This window comes from Lepisma saccharinum, chromosome 2 (genome assembly GCF_977018435.1).
Source record: "Lepisma saccharinum chromosome 2, izLepSacc3.1, whole genome shotgun sequence".
Lineage (NCBI taxonomy): Eukaryota > Metazoa > Arthropoda > Insecta > Zygentoma > Lepismatidae > Lepisma > Lepisma saccharinum.
This window is the reverse complement of record NC_139230.1, coordinates 105,104,447-105,127,120: the sequence shown is the minus strand read 5'-3', so window position 1 is coordinate 105,127,120 and position 22,674 is coordinate 105,104,447. Positions and strand designations below refer to the sequence as shown.

Genomic DNA, 22,674 nt, shown 5'->3' with positions numbered 1-22,674 from the left:
TGTGTTTCTGACTCCCAGTGTTACCGAAATAGCTCTTATGTAAACATTATACTGCTTGTGATGGAAAAACCCACCAAAGTGATAACCCGTACTATTAAGCATAGTAGTGTTTCTTCGAAAGTGACAACTTCAAAACCTGTGAACATACAATTGTTTCCCGAACTATTTGACAACAGCCCAGGAAGCATAGAAATGACCAAAGACAGACACATTATTATACATTATTGAAAACATAAGCAGCATGAACACGTCGCAGATCAGACAGATTCTATCTCGAAACTGTTCCACCAGAAACATTTTTTACGGTGTTTACCCGAGAGATCTTTTACCTCGGACGTTTCCTAAGCCGGCCTTGGTCATCGCAAACACTGACAAGTCCGACTCCCGGGGTACACACTGGGTGGCCTTCTATTTCGACAAAAACAATGTGGCCGAGTATTTCGATTCATACGGATTTCATCCTTTCTATCAAGAATTCGTAACTTTCCTGAACAGTCATTCCTCGGTCTGGACTTACAACAGCATTCCCTTACAGGGGATATTGGCCACAACATGCGGTCATTACTGTTGCGTGTATGCTTATTACAAAGCACGTCACGTTACAACCAAGGATTTCATCCAGACATTTCCACCAGGTATCAGTAAAGATGGATATATCCTGCACCGTTTTCGTCAGATCTTCAAATGTTTACCACATTCCAAGTGTCCCAGAGGGGAACAAACGTGTTGTTCTATCCACACAATCCAGGCTCGTGTCATGAAGAAATCTATTTAAAATGTGTGCTGCGTATCTTTCTCTCAGTGCCATCGAGACAGTTCTAGTGAACACATCATGGAACCTCCTGCTGTTTCTATAATGGAGAAACACGACAAACTTGTGACGCGCATGACTAATCAGGATGATGTTTCCAAACGTAAACCTCGAAAACGTGTGCAACCCGTTAAATTAGAAACCGTTACTATCAAGAACGAGGCGGCTGACGAAGGAATGGATGTGACTACGGACTGTGATTTCATAAAGAGACGTAGGGAAATTGGTTTTTCCACAGACAAAATCGAGTGTCCTAAACTACATGACGTAGATGCATGTTTAGATCTCTATCTTGCAAACACATATTTTCTGAACAAGGAAAAAAACAAGTACGTAGCCATAGGATTCGAAAAGGAATCCCCTTTCAATTTGGTGTGGGAGTTTTCGCAACAGGGGAGATCACCCGTACGCATCCATTCTAAACAGATTAGAGAACTGTGTGCTTCAAAATCTGACTTACTGAATTACGTCGACACTGGTCGACGATTCAATTATTTGGTTACTGGAGATATCACCGTTAGTGGTGTAAATTTTTTCGGGAAACGTTGCATCTCGATGTATCAACATCATTTACCGGATGCTTTTATTTTCACAGCCTCTGAACTACATTTATTTATGTGTAATCTTTTCAGACCTCTGCAAAAATTAATGAACGAGCGTTATCATAAATTACAACCCGAAATTGAGGCTTTTGTATATTGTATAAAAAAGAATATGGTTTCAGAAAAAAAAGAAGTACCCGATGTATTGAACTATTTTTATGTACTTTGGTACAACGAACTGATGATTGAAATATATCTTGAGAACAATCTTGGACACACATTGATATTGTAAATAACTTACGTTATGTATCTGATGCTGTAAAGTATCCATTGTAAATCTATTCCATATTGTAAATGAACCATTGTTATTTTTATGTATTGTAATTCAGTCTTTGTTATTTTATGTATTGTAATATAACCCTTCAGGTATTGTAAACTTTCTATATCATCAATTGTAAATAAAACATTTGTGTTATTCTATATCCATACTATCAATTATAAATAAAACATTTGTATATTTTGAACATTTCTTTTATTTATTACAATAAAAAGTGTACATTTTCCAGACATTTTCAACTGCACAGGTTTTTTCACCTTTACCATGTTCTTTACATTTTAAACTTTCTGAACTGTTTTTGACACTGCTTAACTTTGGACATTCAAGTTCTTCGATATTGCATACAGTCATCTTACCCTCACCTTTTTTCCCCACTAATGTTTTCACCCATTCCATTTTCTCCGTACCTTTAACATAAACTTGCTGATTCATAAGCACTAAATACAGAAGATCTTCTAATTTCTCGTACGGTAGCCATCCATCATTCCAATCAAGACCATGTTTGTTGGTACGGAGCCAGTAATTCACTCGGCGATACTTTTCACTCAACAAGTGTAAACCATATGGAGGTTTCACTAAACAGTCAAATGCACTGTCGAAAGGAAATTTTAAAATTCCTACTTCTTTACACACAAATTCTCCTTCGACTCCTCGAAAACCTTGAATGTCCAAAAAACAGGCATCCATTTTGTTCAACAGGTGAACACTGTCAATGTATCATCAATGCTGCCCCGGCATACGGCACACTTGTCCAATTGAGAGGCACAGAGACCACAGGCTACAAAATGTCGACACGGAAGAATTACCACACTGCAAGCGTTTTCAAAACATATTTTACAGAGTAGCACAGAATCCACACTCTGATTATCGGATGTTTTTTCAGTAGTTTCCACACTGTCGCGATATTTGCAACTTTTTGAATCACTGTGTAACGCTGCAACACTCTGTATGTAACTACAGTCTGGTATTGCCCGGTAATGTTCTAGAATCGGGCAATCTTCGGATGTCCAATCACACGCTCCGTACCCACAATGGAAGCATATTACCCTATCACCGAATCCTGAATAATAAAAACCTGCAGTGACTAATTCTTCAGCAGTCTGACGTAATCCTATTGGCCACTTTCTGTAAGTCTTGTATCTCGCATTCACCGACATATAATCGGTGGTAAAAGGACCGCCTGCTATCAGACGAGTATGGTAAGTATACACTCTCATATGTCGAACAAAGAAAACTCGTATGATACTGTAGGTATCGGGTATGAAGGTTCAGCCAGAATATTCTCAAAATCAGATACTGTAGGTGACGGGGTCCTCGGTATCGGCGATAAAGGTTCAGCCAGAATATCCTCAGGATCGTCGGGGAACAGCCGTCTGCGAAAATCGAAACCTTCGGGAGGAACCACAGGGAAACAAGGATGACCTTCTAAGTTAAGTAACAATGGACGATCACAGCCAGAACACCACACGGAATTTCTGTCTGCCAGCAAAGAAAGCCACTCTTTCACTCTCTTCTTCAAAGCTTCGCCCAACTCTTCCTTCCTGCGACGTAGTTCGCAGATACACCCTTGACTCGGAAATCCTGTTCTCTCGTCACTTCTTCTTTTCCTCTCTTCTATCTCCTTCAAAGTCTCGCAGCGACGGTGAAGTCTTTTTCCTGAGCCGTTGACCACGTGACATCCACACCAGGGAGATTCAGGTATCGCTACATACATAAACGGGAAATAACTCAGCAACCGATCCAGGGCCGTTCGATCGCTGTCCAGATCGCCGCAAGACCGAACAACTTCCCAGAACTCTTCGTAGCTGATCTCGTAGAAATTCACACCATTATCAGACAGACGTGTACCGCTTACATCCATCCTCACATGATACTAAGATCCTCTTTCCTTTCTATTTATACCTTTTTCCCTCCTACGTCACTATTTCCGTTAAACAGACTTCAAACTACAAGGCTACGTTCAAAACATGTTCGGGCATGTTCACACAGAACCGTTACACCACCCAGAAATCGCAAATTCATCCAAACCTACGCCCAAAACATGTTCGGGCATGTTCTATTCAGACAGAAAACCGTTACACCCATTTCCAGGAATCTCAGACTCATCAACGGTCTCAAACGGGAAACGCCCCCCAAAAATAGCCACCCATCAACAACCGGAAACCCATATCAATCACTCATTAACAACAACTCAACTCCAGATTCAAACACAGGTGACGTTACGGTAACACCCATTACAAATCAAAAAACCAGACACATTTAAAAACTTTCATTCCACGAACAAGTTTCCTCCTGTTCCCCTTTATCTCCACACTTCCAAGAAAAACACTTAACGCCCACCTCTTATCTTATCACTTCCTGTCGGCTCGCCACCTCTTATCTTATCACTTCCTGTCGGCTCCAAACACACTCATTAACTCACACAAACGCCTACCCCTTATCTTATCTCATTTCCGCTCTTATCTTATCTCATTTCCGGTTTAGGTGGAACAGACGGGGGGGTCTTACTACTGTAAGGATAGTTGGTTCTAAAGGTTTTTTAAATGTTTTTGTTAATTCTTTTACTGGCGGTGTGCAGATATTGATTATTTTCATAAGTATAAATATTAAAAAATGAACATGCCCAAGCGTACAATTATACCGCAATCTTTGTCACCAAATATGTCCTCCAAAGTAGTCCTACGGTCGTATCGTGCTTTTTTCGTGGAATTGCACGACATAGAATGCCTTCTACTGTCCAGAGGCCGCCATATTTAATTTCACGCTCTATGGCGAAGTGCCGAAACAACGGCCTCCCGTACAATGACGATATGTTCCATAAATTTCCTACAATAAAATCACAAGAACAGGGATCTCTTTTTTAATAACCCTGTATTTTAGATGACGATAGTTTTGTTAATGACATTCCTAAATCCACCTTTGATTCCCTTGGTGTTCACATCACCTCACATAGTTGGAAAATATTGCCATGCATTCGTTAATAGATAAATTAAATTTGTAATAAAAAAACACAAGGCACGTATTACTTTTTGTAATACTAAGTTGATATATTAGTGTAATTACTTATTTAGAATCGTATTTTGTAATCTATCTAATATAATTAATAATTTCAAGGATTTTATCATGTAACGTCATTGTGATTTGTGTTGACTAATTCTCACTTTAACATGTAAATGTCTTCTATCTACAGATCTTGACAGGTGAAGATTGGAATGCTGTTATGTACGATGGAATTCAAGCTTATGGAGGAGTGTCATCCATTGGAGTTTTAGCTTGCGTGTACTTCATCATTCTTTTCATATGTGGTAACTGTATCCTTTACAGATATCTGTATATGTATGACCTTAGGTGTATGTAATGTGTGTCTCATTTCCCCTTTCACACGTTCATTGGTGGACCGCTCTCGACTCACTATTAGACCAGAGACTTGTTTTCGTTTGCTTGTTCCAGGTATTCCCGGGATAGAATGTAGCAAGTGAATTTCCTTTCGGAGGCTTACTCTCCTCTGAGCTTTCGTACTCGATAGCCACTACTTGCATTGTTACCATTAATTCCTGCAATGTTCCATCCATTCTATAATAATCTCAAAGATTCCAATTATCTGGATATTGATCCTGATGCGATATAAATGGAAGAGGAGGAAATGTAATTCTTCGCTACAGTGAAACATGTTTGGGGGATATTTAGAATGTGGTAAACACACATAAAAAGTAGTATAACTAGCAATCTGGAGAAGCGTGCGGTAAGAGAAAGTGGGGCAAGCGCCGCTTGCATTGGTTTTTTTAAAAAACAATATTGATAACTTACGTTCATGTTTTTTAATGGCTTTATACACCTCGGAATGGAATTTATCTACTACAACATATTTACATCTGCAGACTTTTCAATTCCCCTATTTCCGTCGTATTGGCTGCAAACATACAGCGGCTTCATCCTTCACGAGGCTCGGTAACGCGGCACACTTGATCCGCTTTAGAAGGAAGAGGGCTGCTCACCTTTCTCCGCGCTTTTGGAGTGACTTAAGCCCGCTTTAGACGAAAGCATTTCCTTTAACATTTTTGCTAGCATAAATGCTACGTAAATGCTTCCAAAATTCTTATAGCAGATGGTACTTTGCACGGAAGCATTTCATGTGAAATTTCGGCACGCTTTTGCGATTACAATGAATAACATATACAGCACGACAGACACGTCGAGTTACACCATCTATGCTGAGTGCAGGGTGTTTACAATTGAAACAACTAAAATATTCTTCCATACGTGCACAGTGAATGATGTAAAGTCTATATTTTTGAAACGCCATAGTTTTGTACCTATTATTGTTTTGTATGAAACGCTATTCCTCTCGGCTGAATAGTTATCGGCTTTAAAAAATGTGAATTGATACATTGTTTACATCTCGCGCGACCGCCATTACAGCTACACTCATGACCTAGAGGTCGCTTCTGATTGGTTATGCTACGAAAAATGCTAGGAAATAGGATCGATCCTATCCGTGAGTAGCTATAAAAATAGAGATATAACAGCATATATTCATTACGTAGCTTATCTTTAGTTAAGATCGGAATAACTTATATAAAAACAAGTGCTCTGGCAATTAAATTTATGTCAAATAGATGAATAATTGAATATTTATCGAATAACAAAAATGATGTCACATGTAGTTGGAGAAAAGTAAGTTTCTGATTAAAAAAATTTCAGAGGAAGTTAATAACCATCGATTATGCAACAAATGCAAATATTTTAATTACATAATTTTAGTACTTGGTAAGTCTTTCGAGGGGTCCGGACCCCTCGTAAATACGTTCTTCCAGTCCCTCAAAGCCGTATTATCCTAATATAATCCTTGTCTTCCAATAAGTTAAGGAGGAAATTATACAAAAAATGCTAAACGAGTATATTTTCATTATTCAATTTTAGTAGTGTAATTTACTATAATACTGGGACGAGAAAGTATGAGGTATTTTGACTGAATAGAAATACTTAAAACTAAGGCAAAATGTTTATAAAATCTTATTGCTACTGTGAATAACCTACGATTTTTGTAAAAAAAACTTCCGAGAAAGTATGAGGTATTTTGATTGAATAGAAATATTTAAAATGAAGGCAAAATGTTTATAAAATCTAATTGTTATTGTGTATAATTTATGATTTTTGTAAAAAAAGTTTCCGAGAAAGTATGATCCCCTCAGATTGATGTGCATAAACCTGAATCTGCTAAATTGTTGTCTATAAGTTTGTTAAAAATATGGCTTTCTCGATATTATTTTGACTACACTTAAAACTAAGTCAAGATGCTCTTAAGAGTTTTTTGATTATACAGTAGTACACTGTAATATAATTTTAAATACTTGTTTAAAATATTTTTGTACTATTATTTTAATATGTTGACCTGGAATATTCTGAATATTTTAATTTAGGACCAGGCCTAACTTGTTTATCTAGTACTAAAACAATGTAATATGCAGAGGTTTTCTAGAATTGCTCTGTGACTCTCTCATTTCTTACATCATAAACATATGATTTTTCACCTATAAAAATAACACTACATATGGTGTCATCAGGGAGTGTATCATGGAATTCACAGATAATTTTAATGTTTGTCCTGTCATTAACCACAACTTGTTTTCTTTTTGAGGTGTTGATGACAAACATGGGTCTCTGTGCTTTGAATTCATCTGGTGAGTAATACATGTCAGTATTCCCAATTGTGACTCTTTTGTATGCTGTAAATGCTTCATATAATTTGAGGAAATCATCGTTGGACATGTTTAAATTATAATTTTCTCTAGGAAACACCTCATTTCTGCCATTTTTAAGATATATGTTCTTGATTTTGCAGCTATCAAATTTACTTCAATTTTTTTCTTGGTTATTGTGTCTTCCAGTCTGAAACAGTACTACCACAAAATCTGGCATGTCATATTGTATACTGGAGAATGAGTTTGTAGCATCAAATTCATAATAGCTACCAGTGGCAGGCTTTTGCACACATTGATATGTATAAAATTGTAAAGGCACCTGTGGATTTTTTAGTATATCTGCTTTGTATTTAAGAGCTTAACTGGATTCATATTCAACAACTGGGATTCTTAGCTCCATAGTCTGAATAAGGCATTTACCTTCATCAGGTAGAGTATTAGGCAGAGCTGCCCCAGTAGATTTTAATAAACTGTACCTCATGAAAGCATTATTATCATTAGCAGCTCTTCTAAATGTAATTCTTAAACCACCCTTCCACATAATATCTTTGTAATCTGAGAAGAATCCAGGTAACAGGCGCATAGGAAACAATACAGTGTGGCTCTTAGATATTATTTTATCACCAGCCTCAAATCCACCTATTTTTTAGTATGAGGCCTCGGTTTTGGATAATTTTAGTGTGGCCAAAGCTGTAGAGGTAATACCAGGGTAGTCTACTCTGTTTATAACAACACCATGTTTTCTGATCTCGATTTCAGAGAACAGATGTGGCACAAAATTGTCTACCAGTCTTATATTTGAGTTAGCCGGATAATCTGTACCATCGAGCTTTACAACATCAAACTTGATATATAGGTCTGCTCTGTGAGGGTGTATAAAGCCATCTCCTACATCAAGGTCAACCTCAATCTCTGTGTTGGCTTGATTTAAATTTGCAAAGGTCCTCCGGTTTGGGGGGAATGATTGTAGCTCATAACTTTCAATATTTTCCATTTTATTTATTTATTTATTTATTATTTTTTGTATGTATTTTTATTTAAATATTAATTTATATGATAGCAGTTGTTGTGGCTCCAGCAAAATCAACTAATTCTTCTTTTTCATTAGTGACCATCAACTCAATATAATCTATTCTATTATGGCACACAGGAAAATATAATGTTGGTGATGGAGTGTAGATGATTGGCTCCATAAATTCAGAGTTAGGTTTGAATGTTGCAATGATGGCAGTTTGTTTATGAGTGCCTATGCCATCTGATTTGGTGATCATACCCTCGGCCACATTACAGTGAATATTTAGAGTCTCTATGGCTAAGAATTTAGGTATATTAATAGCAGTGTGTTTGATGGCTGGTTCAAGTTTTGTGTTATTTTGGAATCCTAACAGCTCTCCTATAGTACCCAGATCTACTATCTCTGTAGCAGACACAATCTCTACTCTGTGAGTGACAGAATTTTGAGTTAACACTATACCTCTAGGTAATTGAGCATTTAGAGTAGACAGATTATACTGCCCTGGAGTGATGATAATATTTTGGTCACCAATTGCAATTTTGTTGTTGTGGTGTGTAATATTAGGGATTAAGTACATGCCATAGAATGCTCTAAGAGCTATTGTTTTGGGATATACTATATCATCATGTAGTCTGAGCTTCAATATTGAATTTTGGCTGGTAAGATGGAATACTCCCATGATGCTTCAGATACCACAAAGCTTTTTGAAAATTTTCAATTGATGGTTTATTTATTTGAGACAGATATCTAAGAACAGATAAACGCAAATGTCCACAATTAACATCTTTGAAGTATTGAAGACGGTCATTATTGTAATAAAGATTAGTTGATTTTAGATATTTTACTAAATTCTCAGGTGGAACACCTCCAAATGAATCAAACACAAATGCCTCATTGTTTAAATATTTAAGATAACAGATCCAGTGAGTGCCCTGATTTTTATACTTATCCAAATTAACTATGCCACACTCTTTTTTGAGTGGTTGTTCTGGTAAAGAATCAGACATGTACACACCTCTAAAATGTTTGATGCCCAGTGGTTTGATTAAAGCTTCAATATCTTGGTTGGTAAGCGGCTCTTGTTTTTTTAAACTTATTCATAACTTTCTTAAGATTTTTGCCTTGTTTTTCCATAGCCAAATTATGGCGCTTTTGTTCATCTAATTCTGCCTTATTCTTCTTGGCATCTATTACTGTTTTTGCTATGGCAGCCGATCCCCCGGCTAAGCTGCCAACAGCACCGAGTGCTGCTAAAATAGCTGGGATACTAAATATATGGGATTTTTTTCTAGATTGCTGTAATTTTTTTTAATTGGGGGGTACTAAGTAATAATTTCATACCATGCCCTTTGGCAAGACAAGAACTTTTCTTCTTGCGCTGCTTTTTGGTTAGTAGACTATCAATAGTTTTAAGAGATTTAAGACCTGCATAAGGTATCTGTTACCTAACACCCTTGGCCTTCATTCTTGGTTTATTATATACGTATTCTGGGATTAACTAGTTCAATTAAGTTGTAGCCAATTTATTTAATCTATCACAACCCCCACCCCAGTTTTTGTTTGGTGTTCATAGCTATAGTAGTCCACAATGCTGCTATTCTCTCACCCAAAGAAGCATCTTTGCTTACAAATCTACCAAATGCAGCATCTTCTAATTTTTTGTCTGCCACATGTCGCTTGTCAGGATCGGTATGTGTGTTGTATGCTATGTCATGGTCTTTACAAGCAGCATCTAGAGGATTAACACCAGGATCACCTCTGTTTAGTCTATGGTCTAGTTTGGTACCGGGACCACATTACCAATAGCCTGGTATGTGTAGCTCAAATGGTAGCTTGTTTATGATGTCATTAACCAGCCCCCGACCCTCAGAAATATTCCAAAATTTAGGTGGTAGAGTATTAATAATTTTTATAAGATATTCAATGCCCTTAGTGTCATTCACTATAAAATTAGACAATTTGGTGCTTATCATGTTCATAATTCCAACTTTTTCATTGTAAAGATTATGGTTGCCGGCATTTTCTTCCCCAGCTATCACCAGCAACCTATCTACAAGTTTCCTGACATCGTCAACCCAGACAAATTCTTTAGACAGGGTATTGTACTGTTTGATCCCACTAACTGTCTTGATCTGTGACCATATGGGCTTGATTAAGTTGTATTTTGCTCCACTGCTACACTTGACTCTTTTTTGTGTGGGATCATTGTTCTGGTATAGAGCATCTGATTTTATTAATATTTCTTTGTAGTGCTCATAGTTTGATCTGTATAGCTGCCAGGTCTCTTACGAGTCATCAGTTCCCACAATCCAGGTGTTCCAGGATACTTAACAAAAGCACCTCTTTCTCCAAGATGAGATTCTGAATATACTATCAGATCATCTCCCATAAATGTTACTCTGAAATTGCCAATTCTATGTATGATGCTAGCATCAAGCTCTGCATCAGCATATAAACCAAAAACCTCATCTTTGTTGTCTTTAGGTGTGCTTAAATATTTTTGAGCAAGAAGACCCAATTCAATAGGATCCTGACTAGCTTCAATTATTCGAGGAGGAACAGGACTAGGTGTATGAATACTAGAAAGTGGGGTGATTGGATAATCTAATATGTTCCTAGCAGCTACCGGCACAAGCTCTGTGATCAAATTTTGGTTCTGCTCTGTAACAGTTTTGATATTTTTACCTAGTTCACTAATAGCATCAATAATAGGCTTTTCTGTGCGCTTGTGTTGTTCATAGATACCTCGGTTCTCTGATTTCCATCCCTTAAATCTTTTTACAAGATAGTCTCTTAATTTAAGATCATCAATAATTGGTCTTTCCATGGTTATTTATATATGTTTCAATGTCTAGAAAATTGTTAATTTTATTTCTATATTTACCACTATTAGGTTTCCTTGTCATATCAATTGTGACAAACCCATAACTGTCCTGGTTCCAGCACCTACTGCAAAACTTAGAAAAATCATTGTAGCTCAAGTCCCCACCTACATATTCATCATGTATGTGTTTGAGGTTGGTATGATCTTGATGAAACACACATATAAAATTGCTGTTGTCTCTTATCAGCTGTTTTGGTATTTTAGAAAAAGTCTGTGCCAGGTAGAAGCAATCTATGTTTTTGTGTCGGCCCTGTGTAAAGAAATTTCTAACCTTGTTTTGGTTTTCCAATATAATATCATCAAACACAACAACAGAGTTACCAAGACAGTCATGGAGTTGCTTAACATCTGATTCAAAAGTGGCTATATCCAGTCCATCATATAGCGTCATCAGCTGCTGATATTTTAATTGTTCTAAACTCTTAGAGAAGACATACAAGTGCTTGTTTTTCCAATCTAACCAGTTGGGTGCCAATAAAAAATTATCAATCATTAGTGTAGTTTTACCACAAGCTGATGGCCCAACAATAAGACATCTAATATTATCAGGCAGGAGCTTGCCATTTCTCTTAATCTGCTGTTCAGGATCTGGTAGTCTTTTTATAACATCCCAGGTGTTCATAGTATCACTTTGTCTGCCTCGATCCAGCTGTGTTCTGGGAGTCCTAGCCATTTGACCAGTATTTTATTGCCTTTTTTGCGGATGACTTTCTCTATAAGATATTTATTTATTTATTTATTTATTTATTAAACACTACAGGCAAATGCCCAGTTACAGTGCTTTGAGGTTAACTGAGTTCAGTTTACATACATATTGACAAAACAAGTAGTTAAAAATTGGTAAGAGAAACAACAAAGACAAGTAGAAAATAACTACGTATATGACGGAACAGAATAATCATTACATAACAACACTATATAATTCAAGGGTGGTATATCATAAAGTATACAACATATTTGGTTACAATGCTATTATATACAGGGTTCACATAATAAGATTGCTTTTAGGTCTAAATAGATCAATGTCAGGGGTATTATTGGAGACTATATTGTACAACGCGCACATCCTCCTCATGGGATCCATTTCAGCCATCCTGGTTCTACCGCGTGAAATTTTAAAGAGGTCATTTCTGGGTCTTAATTTTGAGCATGGAACGTAAAAGTTTATTTTTGCAAGAAGTGCGGAGGAGTCTGTTTTTCCATTGACAAGTTTCGAAAGGAATGTTAACTGGTGCATCTGTCTTCTTTTTTCAAGGGACGGGACACTCAGCATGTTGCGTAAGATGTCACCCGAAGTGAATTTTGGATAAATGCCATCTAATTTATATACTAAATACCTTAAGAATTTATTTTGGAGTTTCTCTATTTTTTCGATTTCCTTTATAAATAACGGGTCCCAAACGACTGAGGCATATTCAAGTTTTGATCTGACAAACGTATAGTAAAGTAGCAAAAAGGTTTCTTTTTCCTTAAACTGGCTACACATTCTCATCACAAATCCTAGGTTCCTGTGCGCTTCACTGAGGATGCGCGCAGTGTGTGTCTGGAAATTTAAAACTTTGTCAAAAGTGACTCCAAGATCAGTTGTGTCAAGCTCCTTAGTTTTGCTGAGCTCTTCTTCATAAAACCTGCCTTTGAGAATTTCTCCTCGATGGTCTTTTATTATATATGTGTTACGGGTCCCAGGTTTAACTTGAACCACTGTAAATAATTCAGTACTCCAGTTTCTGGTAAAGCCTCTTTTGAATAAGTGCTTATATTTACTAATTCTTACTTGATCACCAACCTTGTACTTAGCTTTTTTGGTTGTTGGCTGGTATCTAGGATAGTAAACAGTGCTGATCAATTGTTGCTCATCAGATGAAGTTACCTCAGAGGGTTTCATGTTGATTGTGGTGTGGACTGAGTTATTATATCGATTTAGAAGTTCTGGTAGGATAGTAAGCCACTTATAATTACCTTGAAGGGTAAATTGTTTATACATATGATTTTTTAGAGTTCTGTTGAATCTTTCTACAATAGAGGCCTTGAGATCACTGTAACTCGAGTAATGTTTTATTGACTGGCTTTTAATAAATTGTTGGAACACCAAATTATAGAATTCTTTGCCATTATCTGTTTGTTGATAGCGTGGTGATCTTCCACTCTGATTAATAATTGTCCTGAAGGCTTGTGTAACACATTTTCCAGTCTTAGATTTGAGCGGCAAAGCCCAAGCAAATTTTGAAAATGTATCTATAACAGATACAAGTATATACTTATATACTTGTATCCTTTGTTGATCTTGTCTAAGTTTTTCAGCTGTCCCCCATGAGGGGCCATCTCAACCAAGTCTGACTGCCATAAATCATCTATGCCTTTTGTAACCACTGGCAGTCGCTTATAGTTATGTCTGGCTGGTTTGTGTAATTCATCAACAATAATTTGTCTAGACATAGTATGTAAACAAGAATATTGCAACTATGGGGTGTTCAGCAGCTGATACTACAGGATTTTCTAAATATAGTTTGTCTCCTATTTGTATATTAAATTCAAGAGAACCATGATCTTCAGCATAAGATGTTTCTAATGTATTGGGGTCTGTAAAATCCTCTAACTCTACACTGGTGACCTTTGGTTTGTTGTCAGCATTAGTTATTGATAAAGTAGGGTAGTGGTGTGCCTGTGGTTGTAACCAATATTTAATCTTAATTGGTCTAAGTGTGCCTCCAACAAAAAACTGGTAATAAAATTGTGCAGGAGACAGCATATATATTTTGCCACCTGGTGTAAATGGTGAATCATATTCTTTGTTGGGGATACTGTACAATTCAAGAATTATTGTATGTTTAGGATTCTCGATTAGGCCAGTTATTTCCTTTTCTGCTGTAAGCAATCTACTTATTACAGATTCAAGATGCTCATTGATAGTCCTAACAATCTCATCGTGACCTGGTTTGATTCTTATGTAAACATCAAGTTTTTTGTATTGTTGCACAATTTCTTGAAGCTGCGTGGCAAAAACAGACAGAGCATTTGCTTGGTTGGATTCCATGGTCCCTAGCTGTTGCTTGATGTTGGCTACAATTTGCTGTAGATTTTCAACAATAGCTAATTTTGAATTTTGAGTTGTAAGATCATGAACGTGTCTTCTGATATCCTCAAACAGGGCATGCAGTTCATTAATATGTTGATTAGTTGGTAGAGTAGCTACTGTCTGAGTAAGCTGTTTGATCTCTGTCTGGATATTCTTGATATCTTCTGATTTCAATATGCGATTTACTGCTCTTTTAATATTTTTAAGTTCCTGTGATGTAGGCAGATTGGCTACAGTATTCTGCAAAGACTCAAGTGCAAATTTTACAGTATTTAATTCAGAAGCATCAACCACACTACGCATAGCATCTTGGAGCAGGGTTATGTCTGCCTGAGTAGGTGTTGATTGTTGTAAAATTTCAAGTTTTGTTTGGATATCATCGATCAAATGATGAAAATGAGATAGCTCAGATTCAGTGTTGAGGTTTTCAAGTTTTATGATCTCTTGCTGGACACTGACAAGATTATCTACAATACCAGGCAAGCGAGATTCTAGAGTTTCTTGTACATTTGTCAGATCATTTTGTACTGCTGCTATGGTACCTTCAAGGTGGGTTATGGTACTCTGAATTTTTCCAAAATCTTCATATGTTTCAAGTTGCAGCTTGATGTTGGCAACACTACGAGTTATAGCACTCAAAGCATCAGAAGATGGTAAGTTGTTCATAAAAGTTTCAAGTGCCTCAATTTTTTCTTTAACCTCGGCTATGGCATTGTTCAAGGGGTCCAGATTAGGTATCTGTAGTGATTGAATCTGTTCTTTTAGAGTGGAAATTACTAGATCAAAATCTTCTTGTGACTTTATGCTTTTGACAATTGTTTGGAGCTGTGTTTGAACACTACCAATTTGCTCTTCTAATTGTTGTTTCAATTGCTCAGAGTTGGTAGCCTGAGTTTTTAATTTGGCTTGAAGAGCTGCTACAGCATCCTCTAAACTTTGAAAATTATCCAATGTTGCCAAGTCAGTATATTTTTGAAGCAATAATTTGAGTTCTGAATCAATTTTAAGAAGAGGGTCCATGCATTGTGATTGTAAATTTGTAATTTCTAGTTGAAGACTGGCATTGAGTGTGGTTTGTAAAGCTTGTAAATCACTTCTTAATTTTTTAACTCTGACGTCAAGCATCAGAATCTCATCACTGTGATCTTCATGCCTTGTATGGCCAAATATATCATTAGGCATTTTTTTGTTTTTTTTGTTTTAGTGGTTATTTATTATAAAATATCTAATTCTTAATTCTATAAAAAAAAGGTATAAGCTTGTCATAATATCCTGGGACCTCAATATATAAGCAGTCACCGGCAGAAACAGTATGTACAGTGCCAGAAACCATGTTTGAGTGCTTAATTCTATAAATATTTCTCCCTACTGAAACTTTGACATCACCCTCGGGAGTTGTAATAAATTGTAATTGACCACCTATAGGTAATTGGTAGTGGTTTAAGTTATTGTTAAATATGTATAATGTTTTACCTGTTTTATCATCAACATCTGTAAGTATGCTATTTAGATGAATAATTAACAAACCACTTAGTTTAGATATTATATTAGGAGAAGGTGCTGGTGTTGGCAAGTCCATAATAGCTTGTTTTTTGAATCCAAATAAATTCATTGGCATGTTTATTTATTTCAAATCATGCTCTGTGATTGGACATTGATTCCCATTTCTCAAGTCACAATGACCCCATGGTAAAGTATGTATCCCACATGATAAAATACATCTCTTATCGTCATGTGGGTCTAGAGCTATTTTTCTTACATTAATAGTAGTCAACAAGTGATCTTTACTCTGGATTCTGTTTTCTGATGTTCTGATTAACTTCTGTAACTCGAGACAATCTTCATAATCTTCAAATTCAAGCTCTTTGTCTACAGTGTCTCTACTAATACCCTTAGCTTTTTTAGCAACAGCACCACTACATGTTTTAAAACTATACATTTTAGCTCTTAACCCAGCAAATCCTACAATAACATCGCCAAGGGTCTCATCTTTTAACTTGCCAGGCACCTTTTTGTTGTGGGGTTGAATTTTTGAATGTTCACTAGTATCAAAATATTTAATTAATTCAGGATGTGATATATCTTTATACACATCTTCTGTTTGAATATAAAGAATAAAACTATCTGTGTCCATATACATTAATTTTATACTATTACCATAAAAAGGTTTCAACACATCATAATAAAGTTTTAACATGTGTAATTTGGCCAATTCTAATATCACAGCTCCTACATAAATAGGTTTATCAAACTTATTTTTTGTTTTTTTTCATATTAAAAGGTGTCATATTCTCATCATAAATTCTTCTATAATTGAAATTAGGTTTTGCCACTAATTTTTTGCTTCGGCTGGGGTCGGTAACTAATTTAACATCAGTATGTTTTCTCACATTTTCTATAGTTTTGCCATGCACTGAATTGACCATTAATTTAAACAAAGTTTTATCAAATTGGCTTACTGCAGATGTTCGAATCTCGGTGTTCGTATCAATATATGGTTTTAACCATCTTGAGTGCCTAAACCTCAAAACTTTGCCAACATTGGTCACTCGAACACCGTGATGCATCAGGAACTGGAGGTTTTTGTAATATATTACATAACCCTGTTTTGGTTCCAGAGTCATCATTAGCTTCTTCTGTTTAGAGTTAGGTGAACACTCAACCTCAGAAATTGGGGCAGATCAGAAAACTTGTTGTGTAAATCATCAGGAATTGTCAGATCAACCTCTAAGAACAGGCCATAGTGACTGTCATCAAAATCCTGAAGATCCCCAACACTAAAATTTTCAACCCACTCAAGCCCTGCATATGGCAATTTATCCATCATAGCATAACCATACAAGCTGTTGGCATCCACATAAAGTATAAAATTTGATGGCAGTGCTGGATCATAATTGGGAATATATTTGTTATTTGCTCTAGCATATCTCTGAGAACATTGCACCATGCCTCCTCGTATACATTGTTCCATAAACAAATACATGTCCTGATCTTGGATTAAATTCAATTGTATTTTAGTATTTAAAAACATTGCAGACCATGCTAGGCCTGGAGCACTATAGAAATACATTGGATCCAGCTTATAATTTTCTATTGAAGATTTTCTAAATGCCTGAAGTATATCGGCTAAGAGAGTTACATCAAGTTTTAAGTATGCCTTATGATAATCACCAAATGTCTGGCATTTTAAGTTGTCCCACATCAACTTGGCATGGTGATAATCTTCATCAGTGATTTCGGATGCCCTGAGTTTACTGTAGAATGCTTCTTTTGGTGGCAAAGCACACTCATCAAATTTAGAAAAATCTGTAACATAGTCATATGGATATACACCTTTTCGCCTAATTAATTTCAAGTCCTGATTTGGAAACTTGTCACAAGTAATTTTAAATTGATTATCAGATAATTGACTGGCTAGAGTAGCCAAGCTAGCCGACAAAATTCTGTATGAATCAAGAAATCTTAAGTGAATAGGAACACCATTAACTTTAATTATCTTGCTAATAGCTATATATTTCTCATCATTTTCTGCTAAAATATTTACATTCTGCTTGTCAAACCCTTCGTACCTGATCAGATGATGAAAATCATAATTGGATGCACCATGGCAAAATATTGGGACAAATTTTGGTCTCTGGATCTTAATATTACAACTATTACACAGAGCTATTAAGAATTTACCATTTGTATGGGAATGGTGTTTCACCTTAATATTTGTATCTGAAAATTTAAAATCACATATCGGGCATTTTTCTGCATTATTGAAATTTTGAATCTGATTTTTTGTTAAAGGCATCATAGGTTTTGATTTTAATAAGATATTAGATGCTATATCATGGCACTCATTTTCTATTCTATGTGCAAATTCTTTGATGGCATTTTGTCCCATGTATAATTGTGGTTTACTAGCAACACCATCCCGTATAACTATATAACAAAAACTAGAAGGTTCATGTAACTGGTATGGTGTAATTGAAGATTCATCAGGATCTGGACTGCAGAATGCAAGAGGTTTGAGGTTTGATTCAAAATCACAAACTATATATGCTGGGTGTTCCAACAAAGCTTCAAATTTTTTTAATTTGGCATTTTCATTTGAGTTAGGCATCACCATATAAACAGGTTTATGGTTGCCACAATATTTTAAATGCTCAACTAATTTATTTTTAGAAATTTCTGTATTCTGTTCACGAACCCCATTTACCATTCTTTGACCATCAAATACAGTTAAACATCTTCGGCACAACTTGAATATTGTTTTAGATTTATTTATTTGTTTTCTTACTAAAGCTTCAAGATTATGTATCAAAGTGTAATGGTATGTGCCATCTCCCTCAATTAGAAGCAAATCAGTCGGAATAGCAAAATCATCATCAAGTGTACTAATTCTGCGAGGTTCTATCAAGCAATTTCCAGCACCAGTAGAACAAATAAATACATTAATAGATAATGGTTTACCATTGATATCTCTGGCCTTTTTTTCAAATTTATCAATATTCTGAACAAACATTGGATATTCTAAGCCCTCCATTGCTTCATCAAAATTATGTTCATATTGTTTATAATAAGTTATTCTCTCAGGATGATCTAAAACTGGAAACAAAGCAGCTAAAATACACCACAAAAAGCATTTCTCATCATTATTTTTTATGTTAACCACAGCTTTTTTGTTTTTAATATTGGCAGGTAATGGCAAATATGTAGAACCTTGTAATGGGTTAAAATTGGAAATATTAATATATAACTTGTGTGAAGTTCCACATAAACTCCATCCTGATTCTTTAGCAGCAAATTCAGAGTGATTAATATTCAACTGCTCTATCAAACTGCTTATTATTTTGTCTAAATTTGTATTTGAATATATAGCTACAGTTTCTGTTATGTGGGGGGTGTAAATTTTGTTCCATTTAATTTCTTATATTGTGTAAATAATTTGAAAGATAATTTATAAGAACTATTTTGTTTATTTATAATAAATATCCTGCACATCAGAATTTATTTTGTTCAAAAAATTCTTAATATCACATTTTGGTTCTGATATAAAATGGTAATCCTTTAGTTGACCATTAAAACTGCTATGAATAGGTGCATAGCATGATTTCTTTGCTGGTTTATGATTAATAGGTGTTTCAAGTTTTCTTTTTAGACCAGATGATGATGTAGATGGTTGTGATAAAGTAGAAGATTGTACATAATAAGTATTTTTATGTTTATATATAAAATATTCTAGACTATATTTTCTATGGCATTTTGGGCATACTTTTGTGGGGGTTCTATATTTGTCTGGATCACAATTCTTTTGGTGCTTAGCCCAATTAGGGCTAGATATATTTTTATTGCATTGATTACAATATTTGTGATTTGGCATTTTTGTTGTTAGTTATAAGATTTTTTGGGGTTCAAATTAAAACTCCATACTTAATATAAAATATGAATTGGGTTCAGCAGTGTACTTTATATAATTATTGTATATACTTAGTATATTAATATTATTAGTTTTTGAAGTTGGTTTATTATATCAGATTTCTTGGGTTTCAAATCAAAATTTTATACTTAATAAAACTATGACAAATTGTAATGCCAATGGCTTACGTGCACGAAGGTAGAATAAGTATTGATCCACAGAAGCGGTGACCTACCACAATTGCATGTCAGCACTGGCAATGACCTAATGCGTATTGATCTTGTATAACACACAGAAACAGATTGCAACAGCTGCAAGCCAAAACTCTAAATATAAACTAATTACAACTAGATGTAACAAATATCAAACTCTTTTATATAAAATATAAGATTCTTGTTCAGTATACCAGAAATATGTTTAATATAAATAATAAGAAATTCAGTATATCAAACCAAACAGAGCTATAATATGAGGAGCACTGGAACAACACGTCTGTACTCTTCAACTATTCTCACAATATTAACTATTATAGTTAGATCCAGCTTTTTATATATGTAGCTAAACTCGGTCTGAGAAGAAAAAAACGGGAAATTCCCGAGAATTTTATTTTTACGGGAATTTCCCGAAGAATCATACTTTTTACGGGAAATTCCCGAGGGCTTTTTACAAAAATCTTGGATTAGACAAAATAGCACACTATAATCAAAAAGCTCTTATGAGCTTAATTTTAAATATGGCCAAAACAATATCGAGAAAACCATATTTTTAACAAACTTATAGACAACAATTTAGCAGATTCAGGTTTATGCACATCAATCTGAGGGGATCATACTTTCTCGGAAACTTTTTTTACAAAAATCATAAATTATACACAATAACAATAAGATTTTATAAACATTTTGCCTTCATTTTAAATATTTCTATTCAATCAAAATACCTCATACTTTCTCGGAAGTTTTTTTACAAAAATCGTAGGTTATACACAGTAGCAATAAGATTTTATAAACATTTTGCCTTAGTTTTAAGTATTTCTATTCAGTGAAAATACCTCATACTTTCTCGTCCCAGTATTATAGTAAATTACACTACTAATTTTGGTACTTAATAGGTCTTTCGGGTGTGTGTGTGGGGGGTGAGGTCCAGCCCATCTAAATACGTCCTTCCTGTCCTTCAAAGCCGCATGATCCCAATATAATCCTTGTCTTCCAATACGTTCAGAGGAAATTATACAACAAACACTAGACGAGTATATTTTCATTATTTAATTTTCGTACTTAATAAGTCGGGTGTGTGGGTGTGTGGATGTGTGTTTTTCCTGGGGGGGGGGTTTGTCGGAACCCCTAAATACGTCCTTTGTGTCCCTCAAAGCCCTATGATCCCAATATAATCCTTGTCTTCCAGTAAGTTCAGAGGAAATTATACAACAAATGCTAAACCAATATATTTTTCAGTATTTAATTTATGTAGCCTACTTGTTAAATCTTTCGGGGGGGGGGGTTCCGGATCCCCTGGACACCTCCCATAAATACGTTATTGGCTGTTGTAGAATATCATGTTGGGTGCTATATTCCCTTTCGGAAGCCTTCAGACTGTTCTGCTTCACAGGAAGGTAACAAACGTACTTTATTTCGCAATTACACTTTTCTGCGAGCTAAAATCATTCATAAACAACATAATCTTCTTACACCAGCAATATATTTCACATTCTTGAGTGGATACAGAGCAACAAAGCCAAGTTTTCTGAAAGAAAGAAATAAAATAATGTTTGGTGGTGAAATCTTTTTACTTTAATAAGTTCTAAATAAAAGCTGACAATTACATTTCAAGCTTGGGATGGTTATTCAATCTCAAACTTCAGTTTGGTTCCTATTTTGTTGTGCCTAATTTTCAAGTAAAACTACATCCATGTATTTAAGTGCCCATAAAATGTAATTTAAGTGGTTAGATTACTATAACGTTGTCATAATTGATTGTGCAATGTGATTGGATTAAAATATTTCATAACGAACTGATTTCACAAAGTAGGTTGTGCTGTCTGCTAACGAATTAAAAAAAAATACTAGAGTATGATCATCTAGTCTAAATACGTGGAAATGAGATATGTAGAAACTTTTGACTTAATTTTTCTTCAGAAGCTTATATTTTTTGTTGGTGAAATATGTATTCACAAGCAATAATGCAATTAAAAACAATAATAATTTCCAGATTCATGTTGTTATTTACATGGAGTAAGGACACTTTTCATGAAATGCCCCACTATCAACACTCATCCCCCATCTTTGCAATTAGCAAAAATGGAAGAAAGTGAAGTAAAATAAACTAAATAATAATAAAGAAATGTCTTCATACAGTAACAGCTTGCAGGGGATAATTTCAATACTAAATTTCGATTTAAATCTTTTTTTACGTTCCACACTTATGATCAAGTGTTTGTTGTTATGATGTAATTTGAGTAGATAAAAAAAAACACCTTAAAATATGTTTTCTAATTGTCATATTCGAGACTAATTTTGCACTAGAAATACATTGGGGAATTTGGTGCTTGTAGATTTTATCAGCTAGAAGCATATATTTGATGCTTTAAAAAGATATTATACACATAAATTACAACAAAAGATTCAAACATTCTAAAGCAATCTGACACAACTTGCCTAACCCACTCACATGCTCTTATGAGAGGAAATTATTTCATCTGCTTAATTAGCGTCCCACAGATCTCCATGAGTGTGATTTGGATGGTAAGATTTTTGAAAAATAATAAGTTTCATAATTTACAGTTACAATTTTTACACAGAATTGAATGCTTTTTGTACATACATAAATATCTTGCAGGGTGTGAGTTCTTTCTCCTACCTAACTTAGTTTCTTCTTTATATCTTCGCATACCAGATATGTAAATGAGT

General features: G+C 35.1%; 1 protein-coding gene across 5 annotated transcripts in view; it reads left to right on the top strand.

The window, feature by feature from the left end:
- Ca-alpha1D (Ca[2+]-channel protein alpha[[1]] subunit D) overlaps positions 1-22,674 on the top strand; it is a 1,588,055-nt gene that overhangs the window by 573,705 nt on the left and 991,676 nt on the right. For all 5 annotated transcript variants that reach the window (XM_083117527.1, XM_083117525.1, XM_083117526.1 and 2 more), the window contains exon 15: positions 4,881-5,001. In XM_083117527.1, the coding sequence (XP_082973653.1) occupies positions 4,881-5,001 (121 nt within the window). The remainder of the gene's footprint in view (positions 1-4,880; positions 5,002-22,674) is intronic.